This window comes from Triturus cristatus, chromosome 9 (genome assembly GCF_964204655.1).
Source record: "Triturus cristatus chromosome 9, aTriCri1.1, whole genome shotgun sequence".
Classification (NCBI taxonomy): Eukaryota; Metazoa; Chordata; class Amphibia; order Caudata; family Salamandridae; genus Triturus; species Triturus cristatus.
The window spans coordinates 929,419,452-929,437,048 of NC_140592.1; the positions used below are offsets into that span (position 1 = coordinate 929,419,452).

Consider the following 17,597-nt stretch of genomic DNA (forward strand, 5'->3'; position numbering starts at 1 on the left):
GGAGGAGACCTTTACCATAGGTTTCTATCCTCTTTGATTCCCTGACAGGGGAAGAAGTGTGGAAAAAAACTTGGAACACTACCCTCAACTTCTTAAAAATTAACCCCCCATAGGCAGCCTAGAAAAAAGAACTCAAAGAGCTGCTCTTCCAAAGACTGATACACAACAATGAACCCTTTCCCACAGGAAGTATCGCTGCAAAATGCCAACATATATTACATCATTTCTAGGCTTACTTAATCCACAGTGAGCCCTAGCACATCTACAGGGGTGGGCGGAATTGGCAGAGTTTGATTCTGCTAAATCACACAGAACTACATTAAAATTCCACCAGATTCCACAGAATTCCACAATGGGGAGGAGTGTGCATGTGATGCTATGTTCATAGTACAAAATGCACCCCGTGTCCAAAAATGGATGAAAGGGTGCATTTTGGTCTATGAAAACAGCACAGGCAAATACCGCTTGGAGCTCTTGCATACTCTGCAGTGATTAAACGTTTTAATCACTGCAGAGTTTGTAAGGGCGCAGAGTGGATGGTATGCAGTGGTTCCTAAAGTTTAGAAAGCACTGCATATCAGTTAGCACCCTTAGATACTCTGCAGTGATTAAAACGTTTAATCATTGCAGAGTATCTAAGGGCACCGAGTGGTATGCAGTGGTTTCTCAACTTTAGAAACCACTGCATATTTGAATTACGCCAGCGGAGCGGATGCATTTTAATTAAATCAGTAATTCGGCATTACAAGAAAATCGCAGATTTTCCAAAATTCCTGCAATTCCTCTGCAGAATTGAAATCTCTGCCGAGGCCTAGGTAGGTACCGATCGCTTGTATTACTCCAACCAAATCCTTACTATACTATGCAAACCTTCTCCTCTAGAGGACAAGCAACAGCACCAAAAACAGTCAATTTTATATTATATGCCTCTTTGATCAGTTTTGTATATTGTCTCTTGTTGCTTCATGTATCAGCCTCTGCTATGTAAAGTGCTCTGCTACCAAATAGATCTTGTTCACACTATATAAAACTACAATTAAATAATGTGATCATGTAAACGTTGCTACGACAATGCATTATTTTGGTTTTTATTTTATGGTAAATTACACTGTGTATTTTTATTATGCCACACAAAATACTTGCTTGCCAGTCATTGTTCTACATACATTACAAGAGGGTAGAAGACATTCTTCAGGTTGTAAGGACAAGAAAAAAATACAAAAGAAAAATTGAATTATTGATTTAAGTAACAGGTTAACTAGGGACTTGAACGAAGGGTAATTAACTGCAGCAATATATAATGCTGATATTGGGACGTTTCATTTAAATTAGTGATTTTATGAATATTGGTTGTAAAATGTACCATGGAGGAATGACGCGGAGGACTCTGCAGATGGAATATCATCTTGAACGCTTCAGTATGCACATTTTACTAGTTTAAGGTTTCTGCCACCAGTGGAGACTGGCAAAAAACGCAATCCGCTAAACTGTTAACACATTTCAAACAAGACAACAGATGTTTCTTTACCTGGAATTTCGTTTGCAACCACCGTGGGAGGACTAGACTGGCTATTGTTCATTTGCTGATGATTGATCATGTGACAGCACTGTGGCACTGCATTGTTTACCATGTACAGTGTGTCAGGGACATTGGACATTCTAACCATTCGCAACCGAACCAGATCGGTTTGTTCCACCATCATCTCATCTAGCACAGACTGAAAAAAGACAACACTTCATGAATAAAAATGGTGATATTATAGCCAATATTACAGCAAAGTTTACATGGGTACTGTTTAGATACTGTGCTGGTGTTAAAGACACTGAATAAATTCAATGAAAACACAGGATCAAAGTTTCACTACAATTCTCGAATACATCAAGGTAAATACATTCCAAAGTACGTAGAAGTTAAGCAGTAGTACTGTTTGCATGACTCTTCGTCTAAGGACACCATATAAAATGTATTAATGTGCAGCTAGAGACACAAACATCACTGATTCTTCTAATAAGAGAATGAGCTATGCAAGCCTTTTTAGAATTCATTAAATCATTTGGTAAACAGGAAGAGTCCTTCTGAGGTGATCTTTTGGCTAAAGCAAAGGCCAAAGTGGTTTTCTGAAATATAACTGGGTAAGTGGAAATTCCAAAAATGGAAGCACACATTTCACAACAGCTTTACAGTTGCGAATCAGATACACAACTGCGGTCACAAGTCATTGATACATTCCTCTTTGATTCACAAATAAGAGGGGGGGTTCCTCATTCACACCCCATTTATCATTCGGACAAGAGTGCAAAACCCTCATGCAAGTTGTAAAGGCTTAAGAGACTCATAAAAGGTCTTTCGTACATAGGAAAAAGATATTTTGCTATCCTTAACCCCGTGATTTTGCGACTCACAGGCTTTGCAGCTGCGGAATATCTTTGAACACCATGCCCCAAGTGTTTTTTCTCAACCTACTAGGCAGTTGCAAGCATTCCTTTGCACACACAAAGGCCTTCTCAATTTAAAGTCTTGCACCTTTTCAGTAGTGTTTGTCAAAATCAAAGAAAAATCAAGACCGCACTTGACTGCTTTGTCAGGTGTACCTAAAAAAGTAAGAATTTTGCTCTCAGTAAATACCTACATGGTCTACAGGGTAGTTTGGAATATATAATTAAATTGAGAGCTGAAAATAAATAATTTGGTTGTTTCAACACTGACTTGCTAAAGCAACAAGCCACATAGAAGCATCATTAGTAATAGAAAGAACAGAATTCTGGACTTAAAATTATCAACCAAAAACAAAATGTTCACCTACAACAGGAAAATATTTTCATGTACTGATATTTAATGCATTACTAGCTTGAAATATTCTGTATATCAGTACACATTGCCGTGTAAATTTCACAGCATAACGGTTTGTCACCAAAGCTATGGATAACAAAGGCCCTGCTACCATTCAAGAAGATCTAGATGTTATTATTCAGGTTTTGTGCAAAAAGCTTCTATATGGAACCATACTGGATGCCTCAGGGCACTTACTGAAATTATGACAAACTGGGAAAACAAGAGATCCAGGCATTCAGATCTTAAGTTAGCATCTGTCTTTTAAAAAGTAATGGTCCATAATACTGGCTGTGAAAAATCAAAGTACAGAAGAGCGAGCTGGACAACATAAATTATGGTTAAGTAAAACAAAGGAAATGTAACCTGCCTAAAATAATTTTCATGTATTGTAATGGTGCTTGGCAAAAGTGCAAGAAGACTGGAACTTAAGTACACATAATGAAACTTTGAGAACCAAGTGTACCTCTCAAGTAGCCCTTCACCAAGACACTACTAGTCATCTCCCACACTTTTGCCATCCTGGCTCTAGAAATATATTTTGTAAGCACCTTTTAGCAGTACTTACAAGTTGAAGCAGAGATGTCAATCTATTTTTGTTAAGTGAAATGTGATAATGGCAGATGGGCAATTGTAATGGGAAACAATATATGATTAGAGGCAATCAACATTTAGATGGGCAACATTTTCTCACACTCCTTAGAATCCCACTTTAGGTGGGTACAATACCAAGAGAAGAAGTGAATCTAGTAGATGTGACAGCTTTAGCCAGAGACACTTTCACAACTTGTTCACAGCTGAACCGAACCAAACCAAGTTCTGAAACTTTTGAGATAACGCATGTTTAAAATAGGGGGAGCAGTCCATTATTGGGCTTCGGTTGTGCCAATTTTTAGGAAAGGCATATTACACCTCATTAATGGCGGATTTTACTCAGACTCACTATGCGAATCAATACTTTGAATTTTGAATGGGTTAAAGATGCAAAAATTCAGCAGGAGACACATGGGATATATAAAAGCATGTTTGAACGTTCGGTATGCTGTATAGATCACTGGGTGAAGTTGCAAGTGGATTTCAACTAGAAGCTCTTCACTTGCAATATTTCCTGTGTATCGCCCAAATGAGTTCTAAGACAAAAATCAACAGAATTTATCCATTTAAAAATATAAATTAACTTTGAAGTAAACTAAAAGAAACAGTATAAAGAAAAACTTATTTGCATGTATTAAATAACCAAAGGAACACAGCTAGAACAGCAAACGACCAACACCGAGGCTTCCTATAAGGGAACGGCCCATAAGGCGGAAAAAGTGATTTTCATATTTTCACAGTGACTACTAAATAACTAAAAGGTAATTTGATAGATTCCACAATAGAACACATTGAAAGAACAAGGACATGAAAACCAAAACACGGGGTTACCCTAACCCACAGCCACTACCTTCTAAGTCTGTAAAACTCAATAAAACCACTCAAATCGTTCGCTTTTATATTGAGACCCTGCACACTCTTGGCATCATTAAAACTTTACAAAGGCTGCCCACCAGTATCAGAAAATCTAAAGACACTAGTAGTACTGTCCCTTCGGCGCATCGTTACTCAGCTCTCTGACTGGTTACATAACACAAGGTACTACAAGATGGATCACAGAAGCAGGGCTCTTCTGAGTAAACGATTAATCAGTAGTTATAGGTGGTCAAGATTCTCGCTCTTACATCCACCTCCTTTCCATTTTTAAAATTTGGTGAGAGTGCAAAGCAAGAGCACAGAACCGTATTTGCATAAACCACTATGCATAGGTAAAATTAACATTTTCGTATAAACTATAGTTGAATCTGAGCAACTTCTCTGAAGCTTATTGTGAAGGAAATAATTGTGGAAAGTGAGTGGTGTAGCCTAGGCGAGTTGCCTGCAGATTTCTTCAATGGGTCCAGTCTTATGGTTAAAAAATTCTAGAGTGAGTCAATCTAGATAGTGTGTCAATCTGAGAAGCAGGAGACAAACAAATAAGCAATAGATGGCTTCAAAACATACATACTGGAGCATTTGCTGCTTGCACCTATTTAAAATTCCAGAGGACTACTACAATGTCATTTAGCAAGACAAAACTTACAACATACAGTAATACTGATTACTCTACAACCATCATCTTGTCCATATTCTCAAGTGACAACATTCAGATTGGTCCATTTGAAGGTGAAAGAAGACACTGCTGCCAAACGTCATACCCTCATTTACAGGTGCTCTTGCAATCGGGCCGAAAATTATAGAGGAAAGATTGGTAATCATGTTCAGTAACGGAAGACTGAGGTGAAAGATTCTGCTGGCCATTCTGGGCAGGAAAGGCTGTCTGCATATAACATGCGTGAGTCCTAAAAGTACAAATGGGTTGGGTAAGCACCACTGGTATGGCCTGTTTCAGGGTAATCCAGATGAAGCAGGAGTTAGCAGGAACCTGTATGTGTGAGGTGAAGAGGCAAGGAGTGTCTTGTGGTCAAATAAAGAGGCATCTGGAGGAATCAAGACAGTGCAGCCATGATATTCGGCACACAAACATTAAACAGACCTGACCGCAGGCTTCACTGGCAGTCACTCTTTTGTGAAACCTCCAAATCTGAATCTCTCGTTTTCTAATTAAGCTGTGCTTCATCCATGCTCACCTTTGACCTGTTTTCAGCCTGACTCTATCCTTGACACCACACTTGCATAAACATTAGGTCACGAATCTACGTTGAGACATTGTAGGCTGCGTAAACATGCAAAGTCAGCACAAAAGAACAGCTGATGTCTACACTGTGGGCTTTGTGTGTATTTTAAACAATGATAAAGCCTTACACAAAGTTTGTTCTGATAAGCCTATCTTGTTATGCAGCTTCAAGACGCGACAGTTACACAAGGCACCAAGGTTGTTGATTCTTACAGATGGTCTCATTTGTGTGTTCTTCCCAAAGCTCTATTTACCTCTGGGCGTTCCTAGTCTGTAATTTTCCCTATATAAACCCATGTAACCATTGTTCAGTGTGTTCTATCCTTGGGTATCTTGATGGTACTTGTCGGATGGAAACCTATTCGTGAACGATTGAATAAACTATCCATGGTTTGACTTTACTCTCCTGTATATTCCTCCTTACTTGATAAGAACCCGTGGCGAAGTGGTGATCCCTGCACCAGCAGGTTATTAATCTGCTCCACAAATTGGCGCCCAAACGTGGGACCCCATCAAGGGCTGGCAGTCGGACCGGGGGGTGGAGATCAGGTCGGTAAGGCGAACTTCGCTGAGGGGTGCACCTCCTGATGAGATTAGTGTTGCTCGTGGTCCAAGGTGATTTTTCAGCTCTCCGACTCTGATCTTCCTGGTCGGCTGCTAGCCTTGACTGGGGCCTTCTGTCAGTGATTTTCTTTGGATCAGGGAGGATCGACAGGTGGGAGGCGAAGACTACGCATGAGTTAAATCTGTATTGAACCGGTTCATTTGTTCATTTGATTTGGAACGGTTTGATCTTTGCTTGACTTGGTATTTGTTTTGACTTGGTATTTGATTGGTAATCTGTTTGGACTGTTTTAAATTTGAAAACTTAGGTTCTGTTTAGTATTTTGAGATCTAAGTTTTCTTTTGAGACTTGCTATTTGTTTTGACTAACATTTTTTCTTACAGGTAATGTGAGAATATTTTTGAATTCTCTCGGTTTATACATTTAAATCTTATATAACATGCCTGTATTTAGTACCCTTTGGAAGTTTTGTTGTTGCTGCTGCGATAAGCAGAGCATTTTGGAAGCAAGTCAGCCAGCGCCACCAGAAGGTAGCCAAATTTTGAGATGTACATCAAATATGGTATGTGCACCCATCATGTATAATACATTGTGGAACAAATATACGAAAGGGGATCCCCAGCTGAGATGGCCATTAGAGGGAACTTTGGACCCTCACAAACTTGAATATTTAGAGAATCAATTGTTTTTAAAGAAAGTTAGGCCAGCTATGTTTGACAGTTTGCATATGTGGAGGAAAGAAGTGAAGGAGCAGCAGCTCAAAGCAGAGAAGGTACAAAGGAAACAGGAAAGGAAGACCGTATCAGAAGTATAAGGAATTGAAGGATAAGGAAGTTCAGGAGAAAAGGGAATGTATAGATAGAAAGCATAGATTATTAATATCTAAAGAATATACAGTTAGACCAACAGTAGCGGTCCACCAAGAAGATGTGGACTCATATTGATGGATTGTCGATAGAACGACCCCGCCCCCATATGTACCCTTAACACCTCTTCCCCCTGGACCCCTAAATATTGCTCCTCTTGTACCCACCGGCTCCCCCTCCTTTGCCCGCGGTCGTCCAGCTCCCTACTTTCCAACCAGTATCGGTACATTCTTTACCCCCTCCAACCCAGGCCACTGCAACCCCACCCCAAGCCTCTGCGCCTCCCCACATCAGGCCACTGCATTTGAAATGACTAATGATTCTATGGTTCATGCATCTGTCCTGACCCCTCGAGTTCTTCGCTCTACTGTACCTCAGTTTCGTCAGGATGCAATAAGGTTGATGGTATTAAATTGGTTAAGTGATCTAGAAATGGAAGTAGAAGAAATGATAGATCAGATTCAGGATTTCTCTGAGGGTGAGCTTCTTTGTCTTATAAGTAAGCTTTCACATCAACCTATGGTTCAATGGAGGATGACTACAGTGCGAAATGGCCCAGATGATGTTAAAGCAACTAATAGTGTCAGATAGGGGCCTTCCCTGTAAAAAGAATCAACACTGCCATAGCAACGATAATTGGATACCGTAATGAGCTCTCTTCCTCTCCCCGATTAAGACCTATGAGGGAAGCTGCGCAACAGTTCATTCCTGGAAGAGGGAATGCAGACGATGAGGACCCAAATAGTGCTAATGCTAGAGCCCATTTTTTGTACAATGGGATATATACCCCCTGGAAAAGGACGGATGTACTCACTTTAAAAGCCTCTTTACCTGACATACGGAAAAATCCTAGGGGATTTTATGAAGATGTATAGGCAGCCATTGATTCTTGTATCATGACCTTAGCAGATATTGATGTGTTTTTTGGTATGATCCTACCACCTAATATGTGGCGACTTACCCGGAAACAGGATCATGATGTTGATTTGGGGGGAGATTGGACTGCCATCTTAGCAGCTGATAGGGATAGGAAACCTGGTCAGAAACCTAGTCAGCTTATACTGGATCTGCCTGGTAACATACTTACTTACATAAAAACGATAGTGCCAGCCAGAAAAATAGATTGGGCACTCCTTGCTGCTTGTAAACAAACAGGGAGAGGCCGTCCCGGATTTCTTTACTCACTTTGAGGAAGTGTTCCATGATTTTAGTGGACAAGATACAGCTACACCTACAGGTGCACATTTATTTGTAGATAGATTTGTTGGAAATTTGCTTCCTGAGATATCAGTTCGCTTAAAGAACTCTGAAAGCACACGGGCTTCAGTGACTCCAAAAGCTATATTAGATATGACTCAGTATAATCAGAATCAGGTTACCACTGAGCAAGAACGAAAAGAAGGAAAATTAAAAGAATTGAAAACTAAGGTGATGATGGTTCAGGCCTATGGACCCCAAGGTCGAGGCCGTGGCCAAAATTATGGTCCGAATTATAGACAAATGCCTCCAGTAGGGCCACCGCGTAGACAAACTCCACTGGGAGTGGATCAATGTGCTTATTGCAAAGAGAAAGGACATTGGAGTTCTGAATTCCCTGTTTTAGATGCTGGTGGGAGAGGAAGGGGAGAAGTGACTAGTAATCAAGGTACTTCAGCTCCCCGACAACAGTCACAGCAGGTTCAAGCTCCAGAGAGGAATAGGTCAGGAAATTATTTTGATCGGCAAAATAATCAATATTCTATGGAGGATTGGGAATCAGAGGAAACTGTGGGAACACATTTTGCCTAGGACAGCGTAGGACAAGGAGGACCAGTTGAGATACCTGTAGATCAGTCAGGGTCCTATATAACAGCCACCATACTTGGGCAGGATCAGAACTTTTTAGTGGATACAGGGGCAACACGTAGTGCGATATCTCAGAAACTGGTCCCTGGGACACCCTTGTCTGGCCAAGTGATCACATCGATAGGGTTTGATGGAAAACCAACTCCTAGCCCTGTGTCCCAAAAACTACCTTTGCAGGTTGAGACTACAGCCTCCTTTTTACTTCCCCCACATAATCTTTTGAACTATTGCCATACTACTATACATTGTTCCCCCATCTGGAGTACGTGTCATTTTTGGGGAAAAGGCATTACCTAAACAATATAATTTTCCTTTATGTCCAGACCTTGATTCTGTCCCTTCATGTGTTTGGGCTACTACTGATACAGATGTGGGAAGAATGGATATTTCCCCAGTACATATACAGGTTCGGGAGGATGCTTCCTTACCAAGGGTCCCGCAATATAAAATATCAAAAGAAGGTGAAGATGCATTGATGATATGATACGTACAGGAGTTGTTGAGGAAGTTTCCTCTAATGTATGCAATAGCCCCATTCTAAAACAGGGCAATAGAACAAGGGATAAGATTGACAGATTTGTGATTGACTTGAGAGAAGTCAATAAAATAGTTATCCCTCAATATCCTGTTGTCTCAGCTATTACAACTTTGTTGACATTAATTCCATCTACAGCTACTGTATTCTCTGTCATTGACCTTAAGAATGCCTTCTTCTCTATTCCTATACATCAAGAGAGCCGATATCTTTTTGGATTTTCATTTCGGGGCCACTCATTCAGATTTTGTAGGGCTCCACAAGGCAATACAGAAAGCCCTGGCATTTACAATCAAGCACTTAAGCGACAGTTGGATGAACTTCTTTTGCCACCAGGAGTAACACTGGTGCAATATGTTGACATTTTGCTAGCCGCAGACAGTTGAGCATTGTAAAGAAGCCACGCTCTCTATTGCATCATCTTGCTGTCAAGGGACATAAGGTTTCTAAGAATAAGTTACAATATTGTCAATCTGAGGTCTCTTATTTAGATCACCTCTGGTCTACGGAAGGACGCACGCTGACTAAAAACAGGATTCAAACTATACTAAAAATTCCTATTCCAAGTACCCAAAAAGAAGTCAGGGCACTTATTGGTATTACTTCCTACTGTAGACAGTGGATTCCAAATTTCTCCCTTATTATCAAACCTCTTGTCCCTTGTTACCAAAGACACGCTCTCTCCTCTACCATGGACATCTGAATGTCAGGAAGCATACCAGCAGCTCCGTGCATCCCTATGTTCTACTCCAGTGTTAGGCACTCCAGATTATGCAAAACCTTTCATACTAAGTACACGAGAGAGAAGGATGTGCATTGTCAGTTTTGGCACAACTATATGGTAATAAGCATCGTCCCTGTGCTTATTTTTCAGCTGTATTAGACCCAGTGGCCAGAGGACTCCCAGGTTGTCTCAGAGCGGTTGCTGCCACAGCGATTTCTATACGCCTATCTGAGACACCACTCATAGCCATTTGGGCCTCCCCAGACTGATAGGACATTTACGATGTGGCCATTGCAGCATAGGTCATCTCACTTGTACAATACATACAATTGATTTGGGTCTATCGACATCTTCGTCCACCAGAAAACAAACAAATTGTAATTCTAAATAGGTGATCTATATGATCACCTGTCCGTGTGGTCTCCGTTACATAGGAAGGACTATAAGAAAAGCTAAGACTACAATTTGTGAATACGGAAGTAAGAAACGCTGTGGAAAAAACGCTACTAAAATGAAGGAGTTTTTCATTGTAAAGAGACACACCAGCAATGATCTAAAGTGGGTTGTGTTTGAACAACTAAACTATGAAACAAGGCATCCTGAAAAGATACTCTTCGAGAAAGAGCAAGGATGGATTTATAGGTTATCAACCCGTAAGAAAGAAAACGTTAAATGGCAATATTCCCTGAGGCAGGGTACTGTCATTTTCATTATAAGTTGGTCTAGCGAGACATTAGACAGCTGACCTTGATATCAACCTAGATACATAGGAGAATGGGTGCAGGGGCCAAGGGATAGGATATGCTATGAATACTCACCCATGGGTCACTGCATAGATGTGCATGGTAATTCATATTGAACAAGTTAAGAAAAAAACTCAAGTGATACTGACAGTCATTGTGTCTAAAGTAAAATAAAACTAATCTAGGCACATACATCTAGACACTACATCCTCGTCCCCTTGTCAACAAAAAATTAACAGCAACGTATTCTTAACGGTTATGATCCTCTGTTGTAGTTTATTTTGCTTTTTCTTCTTCTTTCCCCCCCCCCTTCATTTAGAAATACAAATGGCCCCCTTGTTATATAACAAAAGAAATAAACAACATGAGTAGGCAACAAAACAGCTTACGTGATGAACAAAGACATTGATAGTGAACATAACGGACAGACAGACCCTTATGTGCAACGTCACAACATGGGCGTAGGCGGAGACATATTGCATCACTTGACTGGATAGTTGCATCAAAAACAAAGCAACGCATTCGTTTGGCAATATACAGGGTTTAGAGGACACAGCTAGGTCCTAAGAGGGCCTTGATTAAGTAAGTAGGGCACTAGAGGAGTTGGCCCGGGGCCTTTCTCATGAAAAAGCCAAACAAAAAGATGGTTATTACTATGAAACCAGGGAATTGTGGCTTTTTACTTATGACCGGATCTTCTTTAAAGTGTGTGACTACAGGGTCAGTCCACCTCCAAGTCCCTATGGGGTACAAGAACATTTCGAAATGAGTATGATTGTATATTTCCAATAGATGCGATAGGGCACAACGATTCCACCATTTCTGTGTGAAGATTACCTTTTCACTCTTTCAGTGGGAGGAACTTGCTTTTATTTGCAAGTAGCTCATGGAGCAGCTGGCCAATGAGTAGAAGCTCAATACTTGCGGATGAACTTTTGGAGAACCTTCCTGAAATTGGTATGTATCTGGACTATGGGAATGCTCTGTTAGCATCAGTAAACAACTCTTTGTTGATGAAGCTGAAAGGTGGCACAGAACACCGCCGCTAGACTAATTTGTAATATTCCCTCTCGTTTCTACTCTTCAGAATCTCCGTTGGTTGCCTATCAAAAAATGGGTAATTTTTAAACTCTGTTGTCTGACACATAAGGCACTTCACACATCCCTCCCGGTCTACTTGCCCATGCATTTAATACCTTATCGACCTGCAAGATGCCTTAGATCCTCGGACAAGGCTCTTTTTTACTATCCCTCGCATTCGGACCTCAAATCAGAGCGGTTCCTACACTGCCCCCTATCATTGGAATAAACTCCTCACTAATCTTTGCTTATGCTCAGACTATCGCCTTCAAGAAGACTTTGAAGACCTGTTTTAGGAAGTTCCTCCTTCTCAGCAGTGCAGCGCCGAGATGCTCCTTCGGGAGTGATTTGTGTGCTATATTAAATGTCTATATTATTATTATTGTCTCTAGTGTATCAGACTGAATACCCATGTGGTTTTTGACACACTCAGCTATACTGAGATGGTGAAGGATATTCCTCTCACTGTTGGTAGGGCTGTGAAGGTGAGGATGGTGGAGGCTTGACCATGAGAACATACGACTTAAATCATTGCTTGTCGTTTCCTGTAAATATTCTGGCTGCCCTTAGCTGCTAAGACGGGTTAACCTCTTCCCCTCCCCCTTTCACTAGTCTTGTCCTGTGCTGAAATAAATCCTTTAGTAAGCTGTTGGGAAAAGTTCCTGTCAAATGTACTGCACTGTATTTTCAGAGTGTACTTTCCTCTCTTCTAATCCCACACTAATAGAGGTGACTTTGCAGACCTCTTGATCTGAAACAGACCCAAAAGAATTAAGGCTAAAAAAAAAATAAAAAATTACTTCTGCAGAGCCAAATAGTGCAGATTGTGGAAACTTCATGGCAAATGTTTGTGAGAGGCACTCCAGATGGGAAAGGGAGACAGCATTACTGCAACAGCTAGAGACGGAGAGCGACTATGGCTGAGAAATCGCATTGGACACAGTGAGACTTGCACAGATGACATTGCAGCGACCAATGTACAAGTCTAGAGACAAATCCTATGTTGGCTAGACCAGAGAGCCTACTTCTGGGACTGTCTGGGACATTGAGGGATGTCTCTGGATCACAAAAAACAGATGCACCAGAGATTTCAACTGTGTTCACAGAATACTACCAACATCTTTACAAAGCTCACCCCATATCCTATTGAGGATTAACATGTCCACAAATACAAGATCCCCCCCTTCCAAAGCTCTCGGTTGAGAACAAGACTGATCTCAAATGTCCACTAACTCAGGACAAGAGCTCTCACTGGCATGTAAGTGAGACACCTGCCCATATGGTTTCCCGTAGAACTTTTTCAAACACTTCAGTCGTATCTCATGCCCAAACCCTAAATGAAGAGACTAAAAAGGGGCATTAAGACCTCCAATTAGCCACAATCTCCATCGTGCCTCGTAAGCCCCTCGACCAATGCCACTCCTGCTGTCCAGTCTCACTTATTAAATGGGAAGACAACGTACTAGAAAATGTTAATTCATCACAACCAAAATTGATTTATGCCAGGCAGCGGTACCAGACACTGCATTAGAAGAGTGTAGACTGCACTGGAATGTATGCAAGAATTACCTGGTCTGTGTGCACAGGTGCTGATTGATTTTGAAAAGGCAATCAATGCAGTGGCTGGGATTTTCCATGCCAAGTACTTCATAAAGAACTTTAGACCACACCTTGTCTCATATGAATTTATTTTACAGCCACCCACTGGCCAGATTATGATCAATGGAGCCTTCCCCCCTTCCCTGCCACCCTTCGGTGTTTCAATAGGTACCAGGCGGGGATGTCTCCTTTTCGCTTTGTTAATCACTCTTACAACTGAGCCACCAGCAGTATGGATTAGAAGCCATGGACTAGTGCAGGGAAGCCAACTAGAGGAAAACACGAAAGGTATATCTTTGTATGCAGATGACACTCTTTTTCCTGTGTCACCCAAAATGAATAGGACAGTGACTAATGATAATCTTAGAAACCTATGGAAAGGCATCTGGGCTCCAAGCAGATTAGGGCAAATCGTTCCTATGCCACGTTTGTGGAGAGACTGCCCAATAAAACTGGTACATTAGATTAATTATGTACCACAACAGGAGAGGAAGAGCTTACCACTTCTGACATCATAACCTCCACACAAGTCCATAAAAAACATATGGGAGGGGAATTTTGCAACTGGCATAATTATCCAGTGCTACTGTCCAACAGAAAAGAAAGATTTTGGATAGAAAAGCCTCACTCAAATAGTTGTGGCATGCATCATAATTGGATATTCCGCCCCACCACGTGGGATCCCACATGTATCAAACACCATTAGCCTGATCACCTTTTTTTTTTTTTTTTTTTAAAGGTTCAGACCACCATGGTTTTACCATGATGGGATGAACTAGCTAATGAGGAGGCATGCCACGAATATGTGAGTGAGGTTTTTCCGTCTAACACTCAATTACCATTTGACAAGTACACCCACTCATACAAAAGTGTATGGCAGACGTGTCTTTACCACTCAATTGAGCATCATAAATGACCAGTTGTTTGGTGAAAGGGGGGACGCTGCCTTTTGTGTTAAGCGAGACTTATTGGAGGAAACGGGTATAATGAACATTCTTCATGGGGCCCTAGCCTGAAGACTAGTTTCTCCTGAACCAGGATTGTGGCAGATTGCTGGAGGACAGATTTTCATTATATATAGTGGAAGGGCAGGCTTACATAAGAGACACCACTACGACATGGAACCCTACAAAGGCATACAGTATAGTTAGGATTCAAAATGTGGGATCAAGCTGGGATATCCTAGCTAGGCGATGTATTGAATAGAAATTGTTTGAAGCCTATCACCACATTACAGGGGGGATTTGAGCTCCACAAATCATTTCTTTTATAGCACCAATTAAAGCATGCATTTAAGGCTTACCGATCCCACTGGTTGGCACTCTCAGACTACAGCCCCCTAGAGGCATAACTAACAAAGGACAGCATGAATAAGGGCAGTATCTCAAGACTATTTCACTCCCTTATTTCCAATTCCCTAAACAACTTGCAGGTCCTGACAGCAAGATGAGAGGGTGACCAGGGCCCCAAAGATGAAGCAGATTTGAGAAGTGCATTACTTGCACCCAGTGTATCCACCATATACACTAGGTCGAGACTGATGGAATTTCAATATTTACCTTATGGCTTATTTAATCCCTAGCCAGCTCTGGAGAATGAGAAGGATACACTCCCCAAATTGCAAAAGATGCCAGGGGGAATGGGTGAGTTAAATCATATGCCAAATGATTAACATATATTGGGACAAAGTTATTTATACACTATCCCTGGTACTGGAGAGGCCTACTGATATTTCTCACACGATGATACTACTGGGGATATTGAGGAGACCTAAGCCTTCAGGGGAAGAACAGATTCTGGTGGGCTAGGGCACACGTCTTGCCAAGAGGGATATAGCCATATACTACACGTTGGAGAGCACCCCTACCCATCAGGCATCGCTGGGGGGACAAACTGGTGCTCAAAAACAGGAGTCATTTACAGATACAGAGGATGCCCAAACAAACAAGGAAATATGGGGGCCTTGGTGGAATCACTTTCAACTGTTCACAACATAAGAACCCATGTTGAGGTAATTGTGAAAAGGCATCAAGAGAAACCGAAAACATAGAAATAAAGCTAAAATGAAGTTTGAATGACAGACCGAATACAGAGGAGGATTCACCATTTACATGGATTTTTTTTTTTAAACATGCATGCACTAAGACTACTAGACAGTAAGGCAGTTTACTTCCAGGTCAAGTCATCTAGATGTGTACCTCAGTAACGTTTTGAGGAGAAACAGTGAGGACATACATACAGTGATACATGGAGAGGATGATGAGAAGAAATACACACTTGGAAGTGGATCAAATCACAGCAAAGATATTTTGGTTTGTGAGGAAAACTGCCCAATCAGTCCCCCCTTGCACAATATGAACAATGATGGTGGGTACATTGGAATTAGTTAAAAGACGTGCCATTACATTCATTAATACAAAGTGAAAAAGAATTGCCCAGCTTGTGCAATGAAAACATATGTATTTGTGCCTTATAATAACAAAACGCACATTAGTAATTTCTCAGCAAACAAGAACAAAACAGGTTATCAGGTTTCTCAAAGAACAGACTGTGTAACCCTTTCCACATGCTCAATTCACCACCCTTCACAGTGCACCTGTAGGGTCCCAGCCACTAGTAATCTTTTCCACTTGCCCCACACATCACTCTCCGCAGTGAACCAGTAGATCCCAGTCATTGGCTACTACCCTTGATCCCTCTACCAGACAATAGTGTATCCTTTCTCCTCTTCTGTATTTGTGACCGGTCTACCTCTGCAGTAATGTATAGTTTCTTATCGGTCGGTGTAGTTTTGCAGCTTGTAGAAATTTCTGGATGTACATGCTGTACATTATTCTGCTATCTAGTGGTTGGATCCGGAATTCTTTCCAAAACTTTGTCGTTCTACTATTTGTACTATTTGTTATTTTAGTGTTGGTGGGCGTTGACATGCCTCAATTTGGTGTCCCCTGTGACATTGTTGTGCTTCCTCTGGAAGCTCCCACCTTATGTCGCCATCTTCAGATTCTTTGTTTTCTCCTCATCTTCTTGACAGAGGAGGGTGGGTTCACTAGTGAATCCAGAAAATTCCTCAAGCTGCAAAACTACACCGACAGGTAAGAAACTATACATTTTGCAGTGTAAATGTTTCTGGATTCAAATGTTGTGCATAAATTTTGTAGCAGTTTGTTAGCATAGGGGTCGTTGGGTTGAAGATGAGCGTGAATTTGAAAACAGCTGTTGTAAGACCTTGTGTCCTACTTGTGCTTCCTTATTCATTTGAATATTTACACAATAGTGTTTGGTGAACATTTTCACTGATGACCAAGTTACTGCCATACAAATGTCTTGTAGTGGAGTATTTGGCAGAAAAGCAATGGTTGCTCCTTTTTTCCTTTTTGACTGTGCGCCAGGAGTGTTTTGTAACATCTTTTCTGCATTTTTGTGGCACAATTGAATAGTTTGTGTTATCCATCTTGCAACTGTTTTCTTTGTAACCGGTTTCTCCCGGAAACAGTTTGCAAATGATACTAAGAGTTGCTTTGTTTTCTTGTCAGCCTTTGTCTTTTTTTCAGTGGAGTACATTACTGTCTGTCTAGCATCTAGAGTGTGCAATATTTTTTCTGCATGAGTCGTTGGTTTTTCAAATAAGCTTGGTGGTATCTGAATGCTTTGATAAATGTATAACTGTGAGATCTCCTTTGGCATGAACTGTGGGTCTGTTCTCATGACGATTGTCTTTGTGAACTTGAACGTAAGGTTCCTGTATCGGGAGTGCTTGTAATTCACTAACTCTGCGCAGTGGCGGTATTGTCACTAAGAAGGCAGTCTTGAGTGTGAGAATTTGTAATGTTGCCTTATGTAATGGTTCAAAGGGTGTCTTCATTTATTGTGAGCACAATATTTAGGTTCCATGCAGAATCTGGCATCCTCTTTGGGGGTGCAATTCTTTTTGCCTCAGCTAAGAGCTGTTTAATGATTGGTGATGTGAAGGGACTTCTCTCAAGGTGACCCCTTGTGTATGCCACTATTACTGCTAAATGTACCTCTAAAGATCATCAGGTCAGCTTACACTCTAGAAGGTATATTAAGTATTTTAGCTCGGTCTTCTCCCTGGAAAT

The 17,597-nt window shown here is 41.1% G+C and overlaps 1 protein-coding gene across 1 annotated transcript in view; it reads right to left on the bottom strand.

Annotated features, from left to right (window-relative positions):
* The window catches only part of BTBD7 (BTB domain containing 7), a 486,767-nt gene that overhangs the window by 134,992 nt on the left and 334,178 nt on the right, over positions 1-17,597 (bottom strand). The window contains exon 8 of the mRNA XM_085626483.1: positions 1,529-1,718. Coding sequence (XP_085482609.1) covers positions 1,529-1,718 — 190 coding nt within the window. The remainder of the gene's footprint in view (positions 1-1,528; positions 1,719-17,597) is intronic.